The 15856-nt window shown below is 41.5% G+C and overlaps 1 protein-coding gene and 1 non-coding gene across 4 annotated transcripts in view; both read left to right on the top strand.

The window, feature by feature from the left end:
• SAMHD1 (SAM and HD domain containing deoxynucleoside triphosphate triphosphohydrolase 1) overlaps positions 1-15856 on the top strand; it is a 65593-nt gene that overhangs the window by 34136 nt on the left and 15601 nt on the right. For all 3 annotated transcript variants that reach the window (XM_053573565.1, XM_053573563.1, XM_053573564.1), the window contains exons 9-13: positions 82-190; positions 1588-1679; positions 4376-4491; positions 13829-13968; positions 14766-14858. In XM_053573565.1, coding sequence (XP_053429540.1) covers positions 82-190; positions 1588-1679; positions 4376-4491; positions 13829-13968; positions 14766-14858 — 550 coding nt within the window. The remainder of the gene's footprint in view (positions 1-81; positions 191-1587; positions 1680-4375; positions 4492-13828; positions 13969-14765; positions 14859-15856) is intronic.
• LOC128574424 (U4 spliceosomal RNA) lies at positions 4728-4868 on the top strand. Its single transcript, XR_008376778.1, has one exon. It is a non-coding gene; the product is annotated as a U4 spliceosomal RNA (small nuclear RNA).

Raw genomic sequence — 15856 nt, 5'->3', positions numbered from 1 at the left:
TCTTTATATAAATTTAGGGTTAATATTTAAGATACAACTTCCTTGAAAAATTTCAACTCTCTGCTTTGGAATCCTTCTTAGGGACTGCCATCATCTTGGAATCCAAAATAATTTTGATTACAAGCGCTTCATTAAGTTTGCCCGTGTCTGTGAAGTAGATAAAAAGATGCATATTTGTACTAGAGATAAGGTAAGCAATGTCAGAGAAAACTATAAAAAGAGTATATTTCATGGTCTAAAATCTGGAAATACCAATCAACAATTTGGAGAAATTAGCAAATCTTTTTACTTCATGTCTAGTGTTTGTGAGTATCTTAAGGTTCTTTCACTTGCACTGAATTATTACATAATAATAATAAAAAATTGAAATTGACATTTGTTGAGTTTCATGTTAGGTACTTGTTTTGTGGTTTTTTGTTTGGTTGGAGTTGTTCGTTTGTTTGTTTCTTTTAATTGAGATGGGATCTCATCGTGCGTCTTGTCCAGACTGGTCTTGAACTCCTGAACTCTAGTGGTCCTCCAGCTTAGCCACCACAGCGGTTGGACTACAGCCACACACCACTCTGCCTGGCTTGTGCTAGGCACTGTTCTAAGTGCTTTAGATGAATCAACACAATCCCCATAACCTTGTGAGGTAAAAATTGTTATTATCCCATTTAACTTAAAGGGAGCAGTTAAGGCACAGACAAAGCATACAGTTTATAAGTGGAAGAGATGGAATTTCAACTCAGAAATGTTGGTTCCAGAGTCTCAGTTTTAATCACTGTATTAGTGTATCAGAATACAGTTAGCCCTTGAAAGTGTGGTGGTGAGGGGTGATGACCCTCCCACGTAGTGGGTATGATAACTTTTGATTCCCCCCAAATAGCCTACTGTTGTACAGAAGACTTACCAATAACATATATAGTTAATTAATAACATTTTGTATATTATATGTATTATATACTATATTCTCACAATAAAATAAGCTAGAGAAAATGTTACTAAGTTAATCATAAGGAAGAGAAAATACATTACGTTCATTAAGTGGAACGAGATCATCATAAAGATCTCATCTTTGTTATCTTCAAATTGAGTGGACTAAGAAAGAGGAGGGTCTTGGTCTTGCTATCTCAGAGATGGCAGAAGCAGGAGAAAATCCAAATATAAAGGGACCTGTGAAGTTCCTACCCCTATTGTTCAAAGTCAGTTACTGAAATCATTAGGTCTCTGCTAGATGGCAGTCAGTCATGTAACCAAAACTAGCGTGGTGCTATACAATAGGAAGTCTTTCTGTCAAGAACAAAGAATACAAGAATAATAATACTTGTTTCCTAGAATTATTGGGAGGATTAAAAAGTAAAACAACCTGTCACGGCGTTAGAACATGCAATAAACTTTAGTAAACAAAAGGAAAGTTGCAAACCAATAAATGGCTTTACTAATCTGCCTCCCATTTTTTAGTAGGTTTAGAGCTTTTAATGAATTAGCCCCCATGTAGAGTCTTCTTGTCTGCCACCATCCCTTTTCCTTGTCATATGTATTTTCTGTTAATAAGATTAACATAATTGGATCCTACCTTAATATTTATTTCATGTTTTCCTGCAGGAGGTTGGAAATCTGTATGACATGTTCCACACTCGCAACTGTTTACACCGTAGAGCTTATCAACACAAAGTTGGCAACATCATTGATAAAATGTAAGAAATTTGATTGTTATTTCCCTATAAAATTTTCCATGATACTTTGCTAGCATACCCTACTGTAGTTAATTTGAGCTTTCTAGACAAATTCAAGTGAATTTTAAGAGGATATACTATATAAAATGGTTTCCTTAAATAGCAAAAACAAAATCTAGCACAAAGTGAACTTAATTTTGTTAGAGAGAGAGAAGAGAAGTGGATAAAGGTAAATGAAGGAAAACGAGCTGGCTTACACTAGACATGAAGAGGCAGTGCTGGGACGGCCCAGGAGCTCTGCACAGGGAGTCACTGTCGTATCAGACACTGCTCATCAAGGTCATAGGAGGTCGGGTGTGAAGAATTGATATTCTGAGATTAATGACAAAAAATTAAGAATTGAGATTAGTGGCAGGGTGCAGTGGTTTACACCTGTAATGCTAGCACTCTGGGAGGCCCAGGCTGGAGTGTCGCCTGAGCTGAGGAGGAGTTCAAGACCAGCCAGAGCAACAGTGAGACCCTGTCTGTACTAAAAATAGAGAAATTTAGCCAGACATGGTGGTGCACGCCTGTAGTCCCAGCTACTTGGCAGACTGAGGCAACAGGATTGCTTAAAACCAGGAGTTTGAGGTTGCTGCAAGCTAGGCTTGACCATGTCACTCTAGTGTAGGCAATAGAGTATGAGACTCCCCCCAAATAGCCTACTGTTGTACAGAAGACTTACCTTGGCCTCTCAGGTGCAGGGACTAATGCCTGTAATCTAGGCACTCTGGGAGGCCAAGGCCAGTAGATTGCTTGAGTTCAGGAGTTCGAGACCAGCCTGAGCAAGAGCAAGACCCTGTCTCTAAAAATAGCCAGGCATTGTGTTAAGTGCCTGTAATCCCAGCTGCTCGGGAGGCTGAGGCAAAGGATCTCTTAAGCCCAAGAGTTTGAGGTTGCTGTGAGCTATGATGCCAGGACATTCTGCTGAGGTGACAGAGAGACTCTGTCTGAAAGATAGAAAGAGAGAGAGATCATTGAGATTAGTGTTTGTTCTCACCCTGTCAAATATTTTATCAAAATTAGTACCAAATAGTAAAACCCACAGGAATTTTATCTTTTCCCAATCCAGTCAGAACCATAGCAGAAAAGTATACACAGCCAAATTTCTGTCTGACTCAGATACCCCATGAGGCATTATAAAAAATTGGGTGTGCTTTAAGGTAATTTCACATCTCTAAGATAGCCTTAAATTGATTTATTATAAACTTTTTAGATTCATTTTTACATTTCTTTGAGGAAATTTATCTTTTTTTTTTGAGACAGAGTCTCACTGTCTCACTCTACCCTTGGTAGAGTGCCGTGGCATCACATTTCACAGCATCCTCCAATTCTTGGGCTTAAGCAATTCTCTTGCCTCAGCCTCCCAAGTATCTGGGACTACAGGCACCTGTCACAATGCCCGGCTAGAGGAAATTTATTTTTATTTCATCTTTTACCTATCATTTGTCATGAACAAACTGGTTAGAATACATTTGTATTTGTACAATTGATAATTTACAGAGTTTTTTGGGGGGGCTTTTGGGAGATTTTTTGTTTTAGAGTCAGAGAGATCTAAGGTCAAGCTTCTTTCTAACTTGGTTAAGTAAAAATTACTTAATTTCTGCATCTATAAAATTGGGGGTGATTATACCTACCTTATGGTTGGAAAGATTAAATAAGATAATGTATCTAAAGCCCTGCCTTAGTGTTCTTTTTTTTTTTTTTTTTTTTGAGACAGAGTCTCAAGGTGTCACCCTAGGTAGAGTGCTGTGACGTCACAGCTCACAGCAACCTCAAACTCTTGGGCTTAAGTGATTCTCTTGCCTCAGCCTCCCAAGTAGCTGGGACTACATGCGCCTGGCTATATATATATATTTTTTTTTCTTTTTGGTTGTAGTTCTCATTGTTTGGCAGGCCCAGGCTGGATTCGAACCCGCCAGCTCCGGTGTATGTAGCTGGCACCCTAGCTGCTGAGCTAGGGGTGCCAAGCCTTTCTTTTTTTTTTTTTCTTTTTCTTCTTTTGAGAAAGAGTCTTGCTCTGTTGCCCAGGTAGAGTGCCATGACATCAGACTAGATCAGTAACCGCAATCTCCTGGGCTCAAGCAATCCTCCTGCATCAGCCTCCTCCATAGTGGGGGCTACAGGCATGTACCACCATGCTCAACTAAGCTTTTCTATTTCTGGTAGAGACCAGGGTCTCACTTTTGCCCACCTGATAGTGTCTTGAACACAGAAAACATTGTAGCCCCATGCACTTCCTTAGTATGATTGAGAAGCAGTTTTCTATAGAATATTATACCTCAAGGTTCTATTTTCCTAAAGTAGAAAGATTTCCTGGCTCAGTGCCTTTAGCACGGTGTTTATGGCGCCAGCCACATACACCAAAGGTGGTGTGTTCAAACCTGGCCCAGGCCAGCTAAACAACTGCAACAACAACAAAAAAAAAATAGCCAAGCATTGTGGGATGCCTGTAGTCCAGCTACTTGGGAGGCTGAGGCAAGAGAATTGCTTAAGCCCAAAAGTTTGAGGTTGCTGTGAGCTGTGATGTCACAGGACTCTACCAAGGGCAACATAACGAGACTCTGTCTCAAATAAAAAAAAAAAAAAAAAAAAAAGAAAAGAAAAGAAAGATTTCCTTAAGTAAGGCATGGGGCAAATACAATTTTTGCAAGCATTAATTTTTACAAAATCTTTAGGATTACAGATGCTTTCCTCGAAGCAGACCGCCACATAGAGATCACAGGTGCTGAAGGAAAAAAGTATCACATTTCTACAGCAATTAATGACATGGAAGCCTTCACTAAGCTGACAGGTAAGAACTAGAAGGTAACATAAGTGGTCCTTATTAGATAAAGTATAAGCTGGATTGTTGATGGGTTATTTTCTCGATGCTCAAATGTATCTTAGCTTCCCTGGTGATTCTTTACTTTTGGATTTGAGTTTTATCTCTGCCTTGTACCAACAAGATGACCTTGATACAGTGATTTAGCCTCTCTGAACCTTAGTTTTCTCAATTATAAAATGATGTTTGAATGAAGTACAGCACCTAGCTTTGCACAGTGGCAGTATTGTAGCCAATGAGGTTTATCCGAGGCGTGATTATTGCTAATTGAAAACTTTTCCCAATACCCCGCCATGACCACTTGCAATATAATTGGCACTGGCAATTTTTGATGGTCTCTACAGAGACTGAATTAAAAAATAGTAATATGATGAAGTATAGCTCCTAGTATAGGCTTGGCATATAAGTACTCAATATTCCTGGGCTAATAACAACAACTACCAAAAAACTGGCTTGACCATTTAACATTATTTTCATTGTAAAACACGAGATGCCAGAAACCTCTGTCCACATCTCTGCGGAAACAAAATCTCCCGCTTAGGGGGAGAAGGAAGAGCGGTAAAGGTGTGGCAGCTGGTTCTTTAATGTGGTAAAATACAAATTGAGAAAGATCAGTAAAGCAAAAGAAGGGGAACAAAAAATGCATGCTAATCAGAGTTCTTAGTTGCAAATCATGAAGCTGATTGTTTAACCAAAAGTAAAATTGGAGAGCAATTACTTACACAAGCAGTGGAAAAGCTGAGGCTTTGCAAATGGGCAAAAACAACAGAAGCTTCCCGCCTTTTGTTTTATTTATTTATTTATTTTTGAGACAGAGTCTCACTATGTCATCCTTGGTAGAGTACCATGGTGTCACAGTTCATAGCAACCTCTAACTTTTGGGCTTAAGAGATTCTCTTGCCTTAGCCTCCCAAGTATTACAGGTGCCTGCCACAATGCCTGGGTATTGTTTTGTTGTTGTTGTTTTAGTTGTCATTGTTGTTTAGCAGGCCTGTCTGGGTTGAAACTCGCCATCCTTGGTGTATGTGGCTGGTGCTGTAACCACTGTGCTATGGGTGCCGAGCCAAAACTATTTATTCTTTTTTTTTTTTTTTTTTTTTGAGACAGAGCCTCAAGCGGTTGCCCTGGGTAGTGCTGTGGCATCACAGCTCACAGCAACCTCCAATTCATGGGCTTAAGTGATTCAGCCTCCCAAGTAGCTGGGACTACAGGCACCAGCCACAATGCCCGGCTATTTTTTGGTTGTAGTTGTCATTGTTGTTTGGCAGGCCCAGGCAGGATTTGAACCTGCCATCTCTGGCATATGCAACTGGCACCTTAGCTGCTTGAGCTACAGGCGACAAGCCAACTATTTATTCTTTAAAAATATACCTGTAGAGAATTGATATAGAGAATCCCAATTAGACTTGTAACTTTTTAGGCATTTTCCAATCATAACAAAATAAACAATTTGAAGTGAAATAGAAATTTCTCATAGTAAATGTCTTTGTGAACACCAAGAACATTATATATATATCAATATTTAAGATTTATAATGATAACACCTGACTTTGCTCAGTTAACTAAAGTTTTTCTTAAAGGTTTGATTGATGACACGGATAATGTATATCTAAATTGTTCCTATGTTTTGTTTTAATAACATCATAGTAAGCTGGCCATGATGGCTCATGCCTGTAATCTTAGCACTTAGCACTTTAGGAGGCCAAGGCTGAGCTTAGAAGTTCAAGACCAGCCCAAGCAAGAATGAGATACCCCATCTCTACTAAAAATGGAAAAAGTAGCCAGGCATGTGGTGGACACCTATAGTCCCAGCTAGTTGGAAGGCTGAGGCAAGAGGGTCTCTTGAGCTCAAGAATGTGAGGTTGCTGTGAGTTATGTTGCCACAGCACTTTGCCCAGGATGACAACAGTGAGACTCTGTCTTAGAAAATTAAAAAAAAAAATAGATTAAACTAGTCTCCCTGGCTCCGTGCCTGTAGCTCAAGCAGCTAAGGCAACAGCCTCATACACCAGAGCTGGCAGGTTCGAATCCAGCCCAGACCTGCCAAACAACAACGGCTACAACCAAAAAAATAGCCGGGCATTGTGGCGGGCACCTGAGCTGTGATGCCATGGCACTCTACCCAGGGCAACAGCTTGAGGCTCTGTCTCAAAATAAAAAAACCGAGTCTCCCGTTATTATGTTGTTAGGAATGTAAAAAGATTTTAAAACAATCTGAATAAGCTGAGCATCTTTACTTTCAATTTTCATTCATAATTAAGCAAGTGATACTTTATTTTAAAAAATCATTTTCAAGGCCTGGTGAGGTGGCTCACACCTGTAATCCTAACACTCTGGAAGGCTGAGGCAGGGGGATTGCCCGAGCGAAGGAGTTTGAGACCAGTCTGAGCAAGAGTGAGACCCCATCTACTAAAAATAGAAAAGCTAGCCAGGGTTTTGGTGGGCATCTGTAATCCCAGCTACTTAGGAGGCTGAGTCAAGAGGATTGCCTAAGCCCAAGAGTTTGGGGTTGCTATAAGCTATGACACCACAGTACTCTACTAAGGGCAACAAAGTGAGACTTTGTCTAAAAATAATAATAATAATAATAGGGGCCTTACGCAGTGGCTCACACCTGTGATCCTAGCACTCTGGGAGGCCAAGCCAGGTGGATTGCTTGAGCTCATGTGTTTGAGACCAGCCTTAGCAAGAGCAGCACCCCATCTCTAAAACCAGCCAGGCATTGTGACAGGTGACTGTAGTCCCAGCTACTCAGGAGGCTGAAGCCAGAGGATCACTTGAGCCCAAGAGTTGAGGTTGCTGTGAGCTATGGCGCTACAGCACTCTATGGAAGGTGACAAAAAAATTAATTAAAAATAAATAATAAGTTAAAAGTTATTTTCTCTTAGAAGCAGTGACACATGCCTTTAGTCCAGCAGTTCTCAATCTGTGGGTCGCGACCCCTTTGTAACAATGAAAATACATCAATGAATCCCCAACAATAAAAAAAAAAAAAAGAAAGAAAAAAGAAAATACATTGCTACATGAGTGGTGCCTATGGCTCAGTCTCTAAAAAGAAAAAAAGAAAAAATACATTGTAGCATTAGGAAGGTTGAGAACCACTGCTTTAGTCCCAGCTACTCAGGAGACTGAGGTGCTGGGATTGCTTTAGTCTAGGACTCTGAGACCAGTCTAGGCAACATAATAAGATCTTGTCTCTCTATTTTTTTTAGACAGATTCTTACTATGTCACCCTCGGTAGAGTGCTATGGCATCACAGTTCACAGCAACCTACAACTCTTGGGCTGAAGCAATTCTCTTGCCTCAGCCTCCTAAGTAGCTGGGACTACAGATGCCTGCCACAATGCCCGGCTATTTTCTTTCTTTTTTTTTTTTAGAGACAGAGTCTCACTTTGTTACCCTTGGTAGAGTGCCATGGCGTCACAGCTCACAGCAACCTCCAGCTCTTGGGCTTAGGTGATTCTCTTGCTTCAGCCTCCCTACTGGCTGGGACTACAGGTGTCCACCACAACACCTGGATATTCTTTTGCTGCAGTGTGGCTAGGGCCGGGTTTGAACTCACCACCCTTGATATATGGGGCGGGTGCCCTACTCACTGAGCCATAGGTGCCGCCCCCAGCTATTTTCTTGTTGCAGTTGTCATTGTTGTTTAGCAGGCCCAGGCCAGGCTCAAACCCGCCAGCCTTGGTGCATGTGGCTGGTGCTATGGGTGCCAAGCCCACCTGACTATTTTTTTGTTTTAGCAGGCCTGGGCTGGGTTCGAGCCCACCAGCCCTGGTGCATTTGTCCGACACACTACCCACTGAGCTACGGGTGCCACCATTCTTGTCTCTTAAAAAAAAAAAAAGTTATTTTCTGTCCTTTATCAGAAGTCAGTTCTAACAATTAAATCAAGTCATATTTCTACTTAAACTACCTTTTGATGAAAAATTATGAATTCTGGATTTTATATACTTCCAGATTAACTGGCAAAGTAACCTTAAAATATCATACATTTTACATGGTGAAATGTGGTATAATGGACATTAGAGACTAAGAAATTGGGGAAAGGTGAGACAGCTGGAGAGGGATAAGAGTTTATCTGTGTTGTGCAGTATACACTGGGCGATGGGTGCACTAAAAACCTCTGACCTCAGCATTATACAGTTCATGGAACAAGAAAACACTTGTACCACCTTAATCTATTGAAATAAAAATTTTAAAAGAGAACAAAATTAAGTATTTGAATTTTATTTTTAAGTAATTCTTGTTTTGTTTTGTTTTTTGAGACAGAGTCTCACTATGTTGCCCTCAGTAGAGTGCCCTGGTATCACAGCTCACAGCAACCTCAAACTCTTGGGCTTAAGTGTTTCTCTTGCCTCAGCCTCCCAAGTAGCTGGGACTACAGGTGCCCATCACAACACCCAGCTATGTTTTGGTTACAGTTGTCATTGTTGTTTAGCAGGCCCAGGTTGGGCTCTAACCCACCAGCCTCAATGTGTGTGGCCAGCACCCTACCCCCTGAGCTAAGGGCACCACCTAAATAAAGTATTTTATTTTTTTGTAGAGACAGATTCTCTCTTCATCGCCCTTGGTAGAGTGCCTGTTGTGGAGTCACACAGCTCACAGCAACCTCCAACTTCTGGGCTTAGGCGATTCTCTTGCCTCAGCCTCCTGAGTAGCTGGGACTACAGGTGCCCGCTACAGTGCCCATCTATTTTTTGTTGCAGTTTGACCAGGACCGGGTTCTAACCCAGCACCCTTGGTATAGGAGGCCAGTGCCCTACCCACCGAGCTACAGGCGCTGCCCAGTATTTGAATTTTTTAAATATACATTTTAATGTAATCTTGTTGTGCATGACTGTATACAGTTCTCACTTACCATAAAGTTTTCCTAACACCCAAACTGGCCTTTGTCCTGTTCAGTGAGATGAGTCCTCTTTCCAAGTGCTTGGATATTGTTGCAATGTCATGCTGCTACACAGGTGTTTTAGTGCCTACCATTAGTTGCCGTATTTACCTCTGTAGACTGGTTAATGGTTTGTAGATAAGCACTAGATCCTACTTTGGATGGCTCTGATATGAACTCTCCTTCACTCTTTACATCATTTGTTCCAGGAAGAAAAATCTCAGACATGATATTAGGTCACATTTTTGTGCTTTATCTGCTGGACTATGGGAAAGCAAGCATACAGTCTTTCCAGATTTCATCATTTGAGACAGGGATAAACCTAATCATTCTTGTATTCCGAGCTGTCACATACCCCTTATTGCTTTAACTGCATGATAGGGCCATGAGTGCCATCATTTCCTTTACTGCTTTTCCAAAAGTCAACTCAACTTATCTTTATGGCCAGCTTGCCTATATTTCAGGGCTCGAGCTGTTTCCTTGATCTCTGCCCTGGCCAAATACAAATCCCCACAATGGGTATTTGCTTTGACTTTAATGTGCAGGGGACGGCCCTGGATTTTATTAGGAAGTGTTTAAAAATATAGCAGTTTTGAAAGAATTTTTCAGTGAATACTGTTTTTCCACCACCTAAATTCTAGCATTTACTGAACTTGCTTTATCACATATCTATTACTTATCATCTGTCAACCTATTTTATTTCTCATGCCTTTCAAAGAAAATTGCAAATATCAAGGCGCTTTACCTTGAATCCTTTAGCATACATATTAACTAAAATTCCATTATTGTTTTTTCTCTTCTTTTAATTGACTTTTTTCTAGATGTAAAGTTTACATGTAATTTTTACATATGTATAAATATTAAGTGTGTGTTTGCTAGTTTTGACAAATATAAGACACAGAACATTAGCATCTCCCCAGAAAGTTCCCTTGTTCCTCTTCCCAATCTAAAGTAACCACAATATGCCTTTTCTAGACTTTTATATAAACAGAATTATACATTATATATTCTTTTTTTTTTTTTTTTTTGAGTTAGAGCCTCACTCAGTCACTCTGGGTAGAGTACCATGGTGTCTTAACTCATAGCAACCTCAAACTTTTGGGCTCAAGCAGTCCTTCCACCTCAGCCTCCCAAGTAGCTGAGATTATAGGCACGTACCACCATGCCCAGCTAGTTTTTCTATGTGTAGTAGAGATGGGGTCTGTCTTGCTCCTGTTGGTCTTGCACTCCTAAGCTCAGGCAATACACCCACCTCAGCCTCCCAACGTGCAAGGATTACAGGTGTGAGCCACCGTGCCCGGCCTTACACATTATATATTCTTGTGTGCAAGGCTTCTTTTACTCAGCATTCTGTTTTGTTTTGTTTGTTTTTATATGAGACAGAGTCTCATTATGTCACCCTTGGTAGAGTGCCATGGCGTCACAGCTTATAGCAACCTCCAATTCCTGGGTTTAAGCAATTCTCTTGCCTCACCCTCCCAAATAGCTGGGACTACAGGCGCCTGCCACAACGCCTGGCTATTTTTTGTTGTTGTTGTCATTGTTGTTTAGCAGGCCCAGGCTGGGTTCGAATCTGCTAGACCTGGTGTGTGTGGCTTGCGCCCTAACGGCTGAGTTACAGTAGTTTTTTGTTTGTTTGTCTGTTTTTTTGAGACAAAGTCTCACTATGTTGCCCTCAGTAGAGTGCCGAGGCATCACAGTGTTGTGACTCCATGGCTCTCTACCGAGGGTGACAAAGTAAGACTCTGTCTCTAAATTAATTAATTAAATTAAAAAAAATAAAAAAACAAAAGTGCCTCAGAGATAATCTATTTCAAGCTCCTCAAATGAGGAAACTGAGCCCAAATAAATGAAAACAACTTATCCTAATAAATGACAGATAAATTCAAACCAGGTCTTCAGATTCCCAAATTGAATGCTTTTTAAACTATTTCAGAGTGATGTTTTAGCTGTTAAGTTTGATAGACAAGCAGTTTCCTCTACCACTACTTTTTTTTTGTTGTTTGAGACATAGTGTCACTACGTCACCCTCGGTAGAGTGCTGTGGCATCCTAGCTCACAGCAACCTCCAACTCTTGGGCTTAAATGATTCTCTTGCCTTAATCTCCCAAGTAGCTGGGACTACAGGTGCCTGCCACAATGCCTGGCTATTTTTCTGTTGCTTAGCTGGCCTGGGCTGGGTTTGAACCTGCCAGCCGCAGTGTATATGGCTGTCGCTGTAACCACTGAGCTACGGGTGCTGAGCCTCCTCTACCTCTATATGATTTTTTCTGAAAACATGTATGCAGAACAAATAGAACTCTCATACTTGGCTAGTAGGAATGTAAATGGGATAGCCACTATGGAAAATAGTCATCTTCTTATAAACATATACTTATCCTGTAACACTCCTCTACATACTTAACAGAAGTAGAAATATAAACCTGCCCAAAAACCTGTACCTTGCTTGAGCCTGGGAGCTTGAGGTTACAGTGAGCTCTGACAATACAACTACACTCTAGACTGGATGACAGAGCAACACCCTGTCTCAAAAAAGAAAAAAGGTGTTTAACATAAATCTAATGGTGAATAATCAATCAGACTAGATCAAAAGTGTCAGACATTTTATTATATAAAACAATTGCTTGAACTTTTCTAAAATGTCTACGTCAAATAAGACAAAAAGGGGAATTTTTTTTTTTTTCTTTAAGAGACAGTCTCTCAGTAGAGTGCCATGGCATCAAGCTCATAGCAACCTCCAGCTCTTGCGCTTAGGCGATTCTCTTGCCTCAGCCTCCAGAGTAGCCAGAACTACAAGTGCCTGCCACAACGCCCGGCTATTTTTTGTTGCAGTTTGGCTGGGACTGGGTTTGAACCCACCACCCTCGGTATATGGGGCCGGTGCCCTACTCACTGAGCCACAGGTACCACCAAAAAGGGGAATTATTCTAGTTCTAAAATAAGAGGGACTAAAAAACATGGCAAATAATGTCATCCATATACTTGATTGGTTTGGTTTCTCTATCCAACAAAAAAATTCTTAAGTCACACTATTGGGACAATTAAGCAAATTTGAATGTAGACTGTGTTAGATAAACTTTTTCTTTTTTTACAGACAGGGTCTCTCTGTCACGGAGATTGGAGTGCAGTGGCGATAATGACAGTACTCTTTCTTGATGTTCTCAGGGTTTTTTTGTTTGTTTGTTTGTTTGTTTTGTTTTTTTATAGAGACAGAGTCTCACTTTATAGCCCTCGGTAGAGTGCCGTGGCATCACACAGCTCACAGCAACCTCCAACTCCTGGGCTTCAGTGATTCTCCTGCCTCAGCCTCCCGAGTAGCTGGGACTACAGGCGCCCGCCACAACGCCCAGCTATTTTTTGGTTGCAGTTCAGCCGGGGCCGGGTTTGAACCCGCCACCCTCAGTATATGGGGTCGGTGCCTTACCGACTGAGCCACAGGCACCGCCCTTGTTTGTTTTTTTGAGAGTGTCTCACTATGTCGCCCTCAGGAGAGTGCTGTGGCGTCACAGCTCACAGCAACCTCCAACTTTTGGGTTAAGCGGTTCTCTTGCCTCAGCCTCCCAAGTAGCTGGGACTACAGGTGTATAAAGTCTTGCTCTGGCTCAGGGCAGTCTTGAACTTGTGAGCTCAGGCAATCCACACACCTCGGCCTCCCAGAGTGCTAGGATTACAGGAGTGAGTCATCACACCCAGCCAACTTAAGGTTTTTTTTTTTTTTAATTAATTTCACATTGCTAAAATCATTATGTGGCTACATTTGTGAACTGACTCTTAAAAATCATTTCAGGCTCGGCGCCTGTGGCACAAGCGGCTAAGGCACCAGCCACATACACCTGAGCTGGCGGGTTCAAATCCAGCCCGGCCTGCCAAACAACAATGACGGCTGCAAACAAAAAAAAATAGCGGGGCGTTGTGGCGGACTCCGGTAGTCCCAGCTACTTGGGAGGCGGAAGCAAGAGAATCTTTTTTTTTTTTTTTTGTAGAGACAGAGTCTCACTGTACCGCCCTTGGTAGAGTGCCGTGGCGTCACACGGCTCACAGCAACCTCTAAGTCTTGGGCTTACGCGATTCTCTTGCCTCAGCTTCCCGAGCAGCTGGGACTACAGGTGCCCGCCACAACGCCCGGCTATTTTTTGGTTGCAGTTTGGCCGGGGCTGGGTTTGAACCCGCCACCCTCGGTATATGGGGCCGGCGCCCTACTCACTGAGCCACAGGCGCCGCCCAGCAAGAGAATCTTTTGAGCCCAGGAGTTGGAGGTTGCTGTGAGTTATGATGCCACGGCACTCTACCCAGGGTGACAGCTTGAAGTTCTGTCTCAAAAAAAAAAAAAGAAAAACATTTCAATAATACAGTAGTATATAAATCTTTGAATCTTATGTTTTCATTTTAACATGATTGAATTTTTTGTCAAATTTGCAGATAACATTTTTCTGGAGATTTTACACTCTGCTGATCCCAAGTTGGATGCAGCGAGAGAGATTTTAAAAAATATTGAATGCCGTCATCTATACAAGTATGTGGGTGAGACTCAGCCAAGTGGACACGAGAAGATTAAAAGGGTAAGTTATAAAACATCTTCCCATTAATGAAAAGTTGTCGTGATCTCTGTCCTCCATGGGGAAATCATGACTCTGTACTAAGCTCTTCATGTTTATTGTGATTTAATCTTCATAGCAATGCAGTGTTTTTCCGAGATCAGACGAGATGGGCGCATTCAGGAGCAATGCAGTGTTTTTAAGCCTGTTTTAGAGCTGGTGAAACTGAGGTTTGGGTGAGATTAAATAACTTGTTCATGGAAGCATAGTTAGCCAGGATTCAAAGCTGGATCGAACTGACTCCAAATCTTTGGTTTCTCATTCTGGAATTGAGAGGTGGCCTCAAATTTGGCTAGATCCAAGCATAGTAAAATGAGTGTGTGGGAAAGGGAGCTCAAAGTACTTGCATGAGTTTCATTGAGACTCCGATGTCCTATTTTAACCACTTCCTTCTTTCCCAGTTAGGTCAGTCTCCCAAATGGCACATGCTGTCTTTTTTAGTTCAACTATGTATTTTCACCTCTTGTTTTTTTCTCTTTGCCATAAAGCCATAACACAAGTCTCAGTGATAACCACATCCTACCTCATAATAATTTCTTACGTTATACTTTCTTTCCTCTTGTTTTCTAATAGGTTAATACAACATTTTTTTGTCTATTTGTCTAAAAGATGGCATAGGAAGGAGCTATACTTGTTAGGGGTATCTCTAACAAATATTTTTCATAGATAAGTGCCATTTTCAGAGAGAGAACCTGTTTGTGGCACAAACACTTAATAATGAAAAACTGGGATTCTAACATGGGGAGTCTCACCTTTTCCAGGAAGACTATGAACGCCTTCAAGAAGAAGTTGCTGATGCTAAACCTGAAGTATCACTGGAAGCTCAACTGAAGGCTAAAGATTTTATAGTAGATGTAAGTAATTAATTCAGTAGTATACTAAGTGAAGAATATTTTAAAGATAAAACACCCCCTCATTAAAGAAGTCATGTTTGTTAAAAAAAATTTAGAGGGCGGCACCTGTGGCTCAGTGAGTGGGGCGCCGACCCCATATACCGAGGGTGGTGGGTTCGGACCCAGCCCTGGCCAAACTGCAACAAAAAATTATAGCCAGGCGTTGTGGCAGGCGCCTGTAGTCCCAGCTACTGGGGAGGCTGAAGCAAGAGAATCAATCGCCTGAGCCCAGGAGCTGGAGGTTGCTGTGAGCTGTGATGGCACAGCACTCTACCAAGGGCAATAAAGTGAGACTCTGTCTCTACAAAAAAAAAAAAAACCTAGAAAAACAGCCTAGGTGTGGTAGCCTATGCCTGTAATTCCAGCTACTCAGGAGTCTGAGGCAAGAGAATTGCTTGAGTCCAGGAATTTGAGGTTGCTGTGAGCTATGATAATCCCATTGCACTCTAGCTGGGGGCGACAGAGCAAGACTCTGGTCTCAGGAAGAAAAAAAGACCAAGCACAGTGGTTCACACCTGTAATCCTAATACCATGGGAGGCCCAGGTGAGTGGATTACTTGAGCTCAGGAGTTAGAGACCAGCCCGAGTAAGAGCAAGACCCTTTCTCTAAAATAGCTGGGCGTTGTGATAGATACCTATAGTCCCAGCTACTTGGGAGGCTGAGGCAAAAGGATCACTTGAGCCTAAGAGTTTGAGGTTGCTGTGAGCTGTGATGCCACAGCACTGTACCCACGGCACCGTACCCACGGCACCAGTGTAAGACTCTGTCTCAAAGGAAAAAAAAAAGAAGACCTTGAAAAATAAAAATAGAAGGAAGAAAATCATCTGTGATCTCACAGAGAGCACCAACATTATTAACCAGTTTTTTAATTGCCATGTGATTAATAGAAAATTGTATATATTGATTTAAACTTTTTCAATTATAAAAGTAATTTATTCCAATTTTTAAAAATTGCCTA

The sequence above is a fragment of the Nycticebus coucang genome, chromosome 21 (genome assembly GCF_027406575.1).
Source record: "Nycticebus coucang isolate mNycCou1 chromosome 21, mNycCou1.pri, whole genome shotgun sequence".
Taxonomy (NCBI): domain Eukaryota; kingdom Metazoa; phylum Chordata; class Mammalia; order Primates; family Lorisidae; genus Nycticebus; species Nycticebus coucang.
The sequence above is the reverse complement of the archived record's forward strand: the minus strand, read 5'-3'. Positions and strand labels throughout refer to the sequence as shown.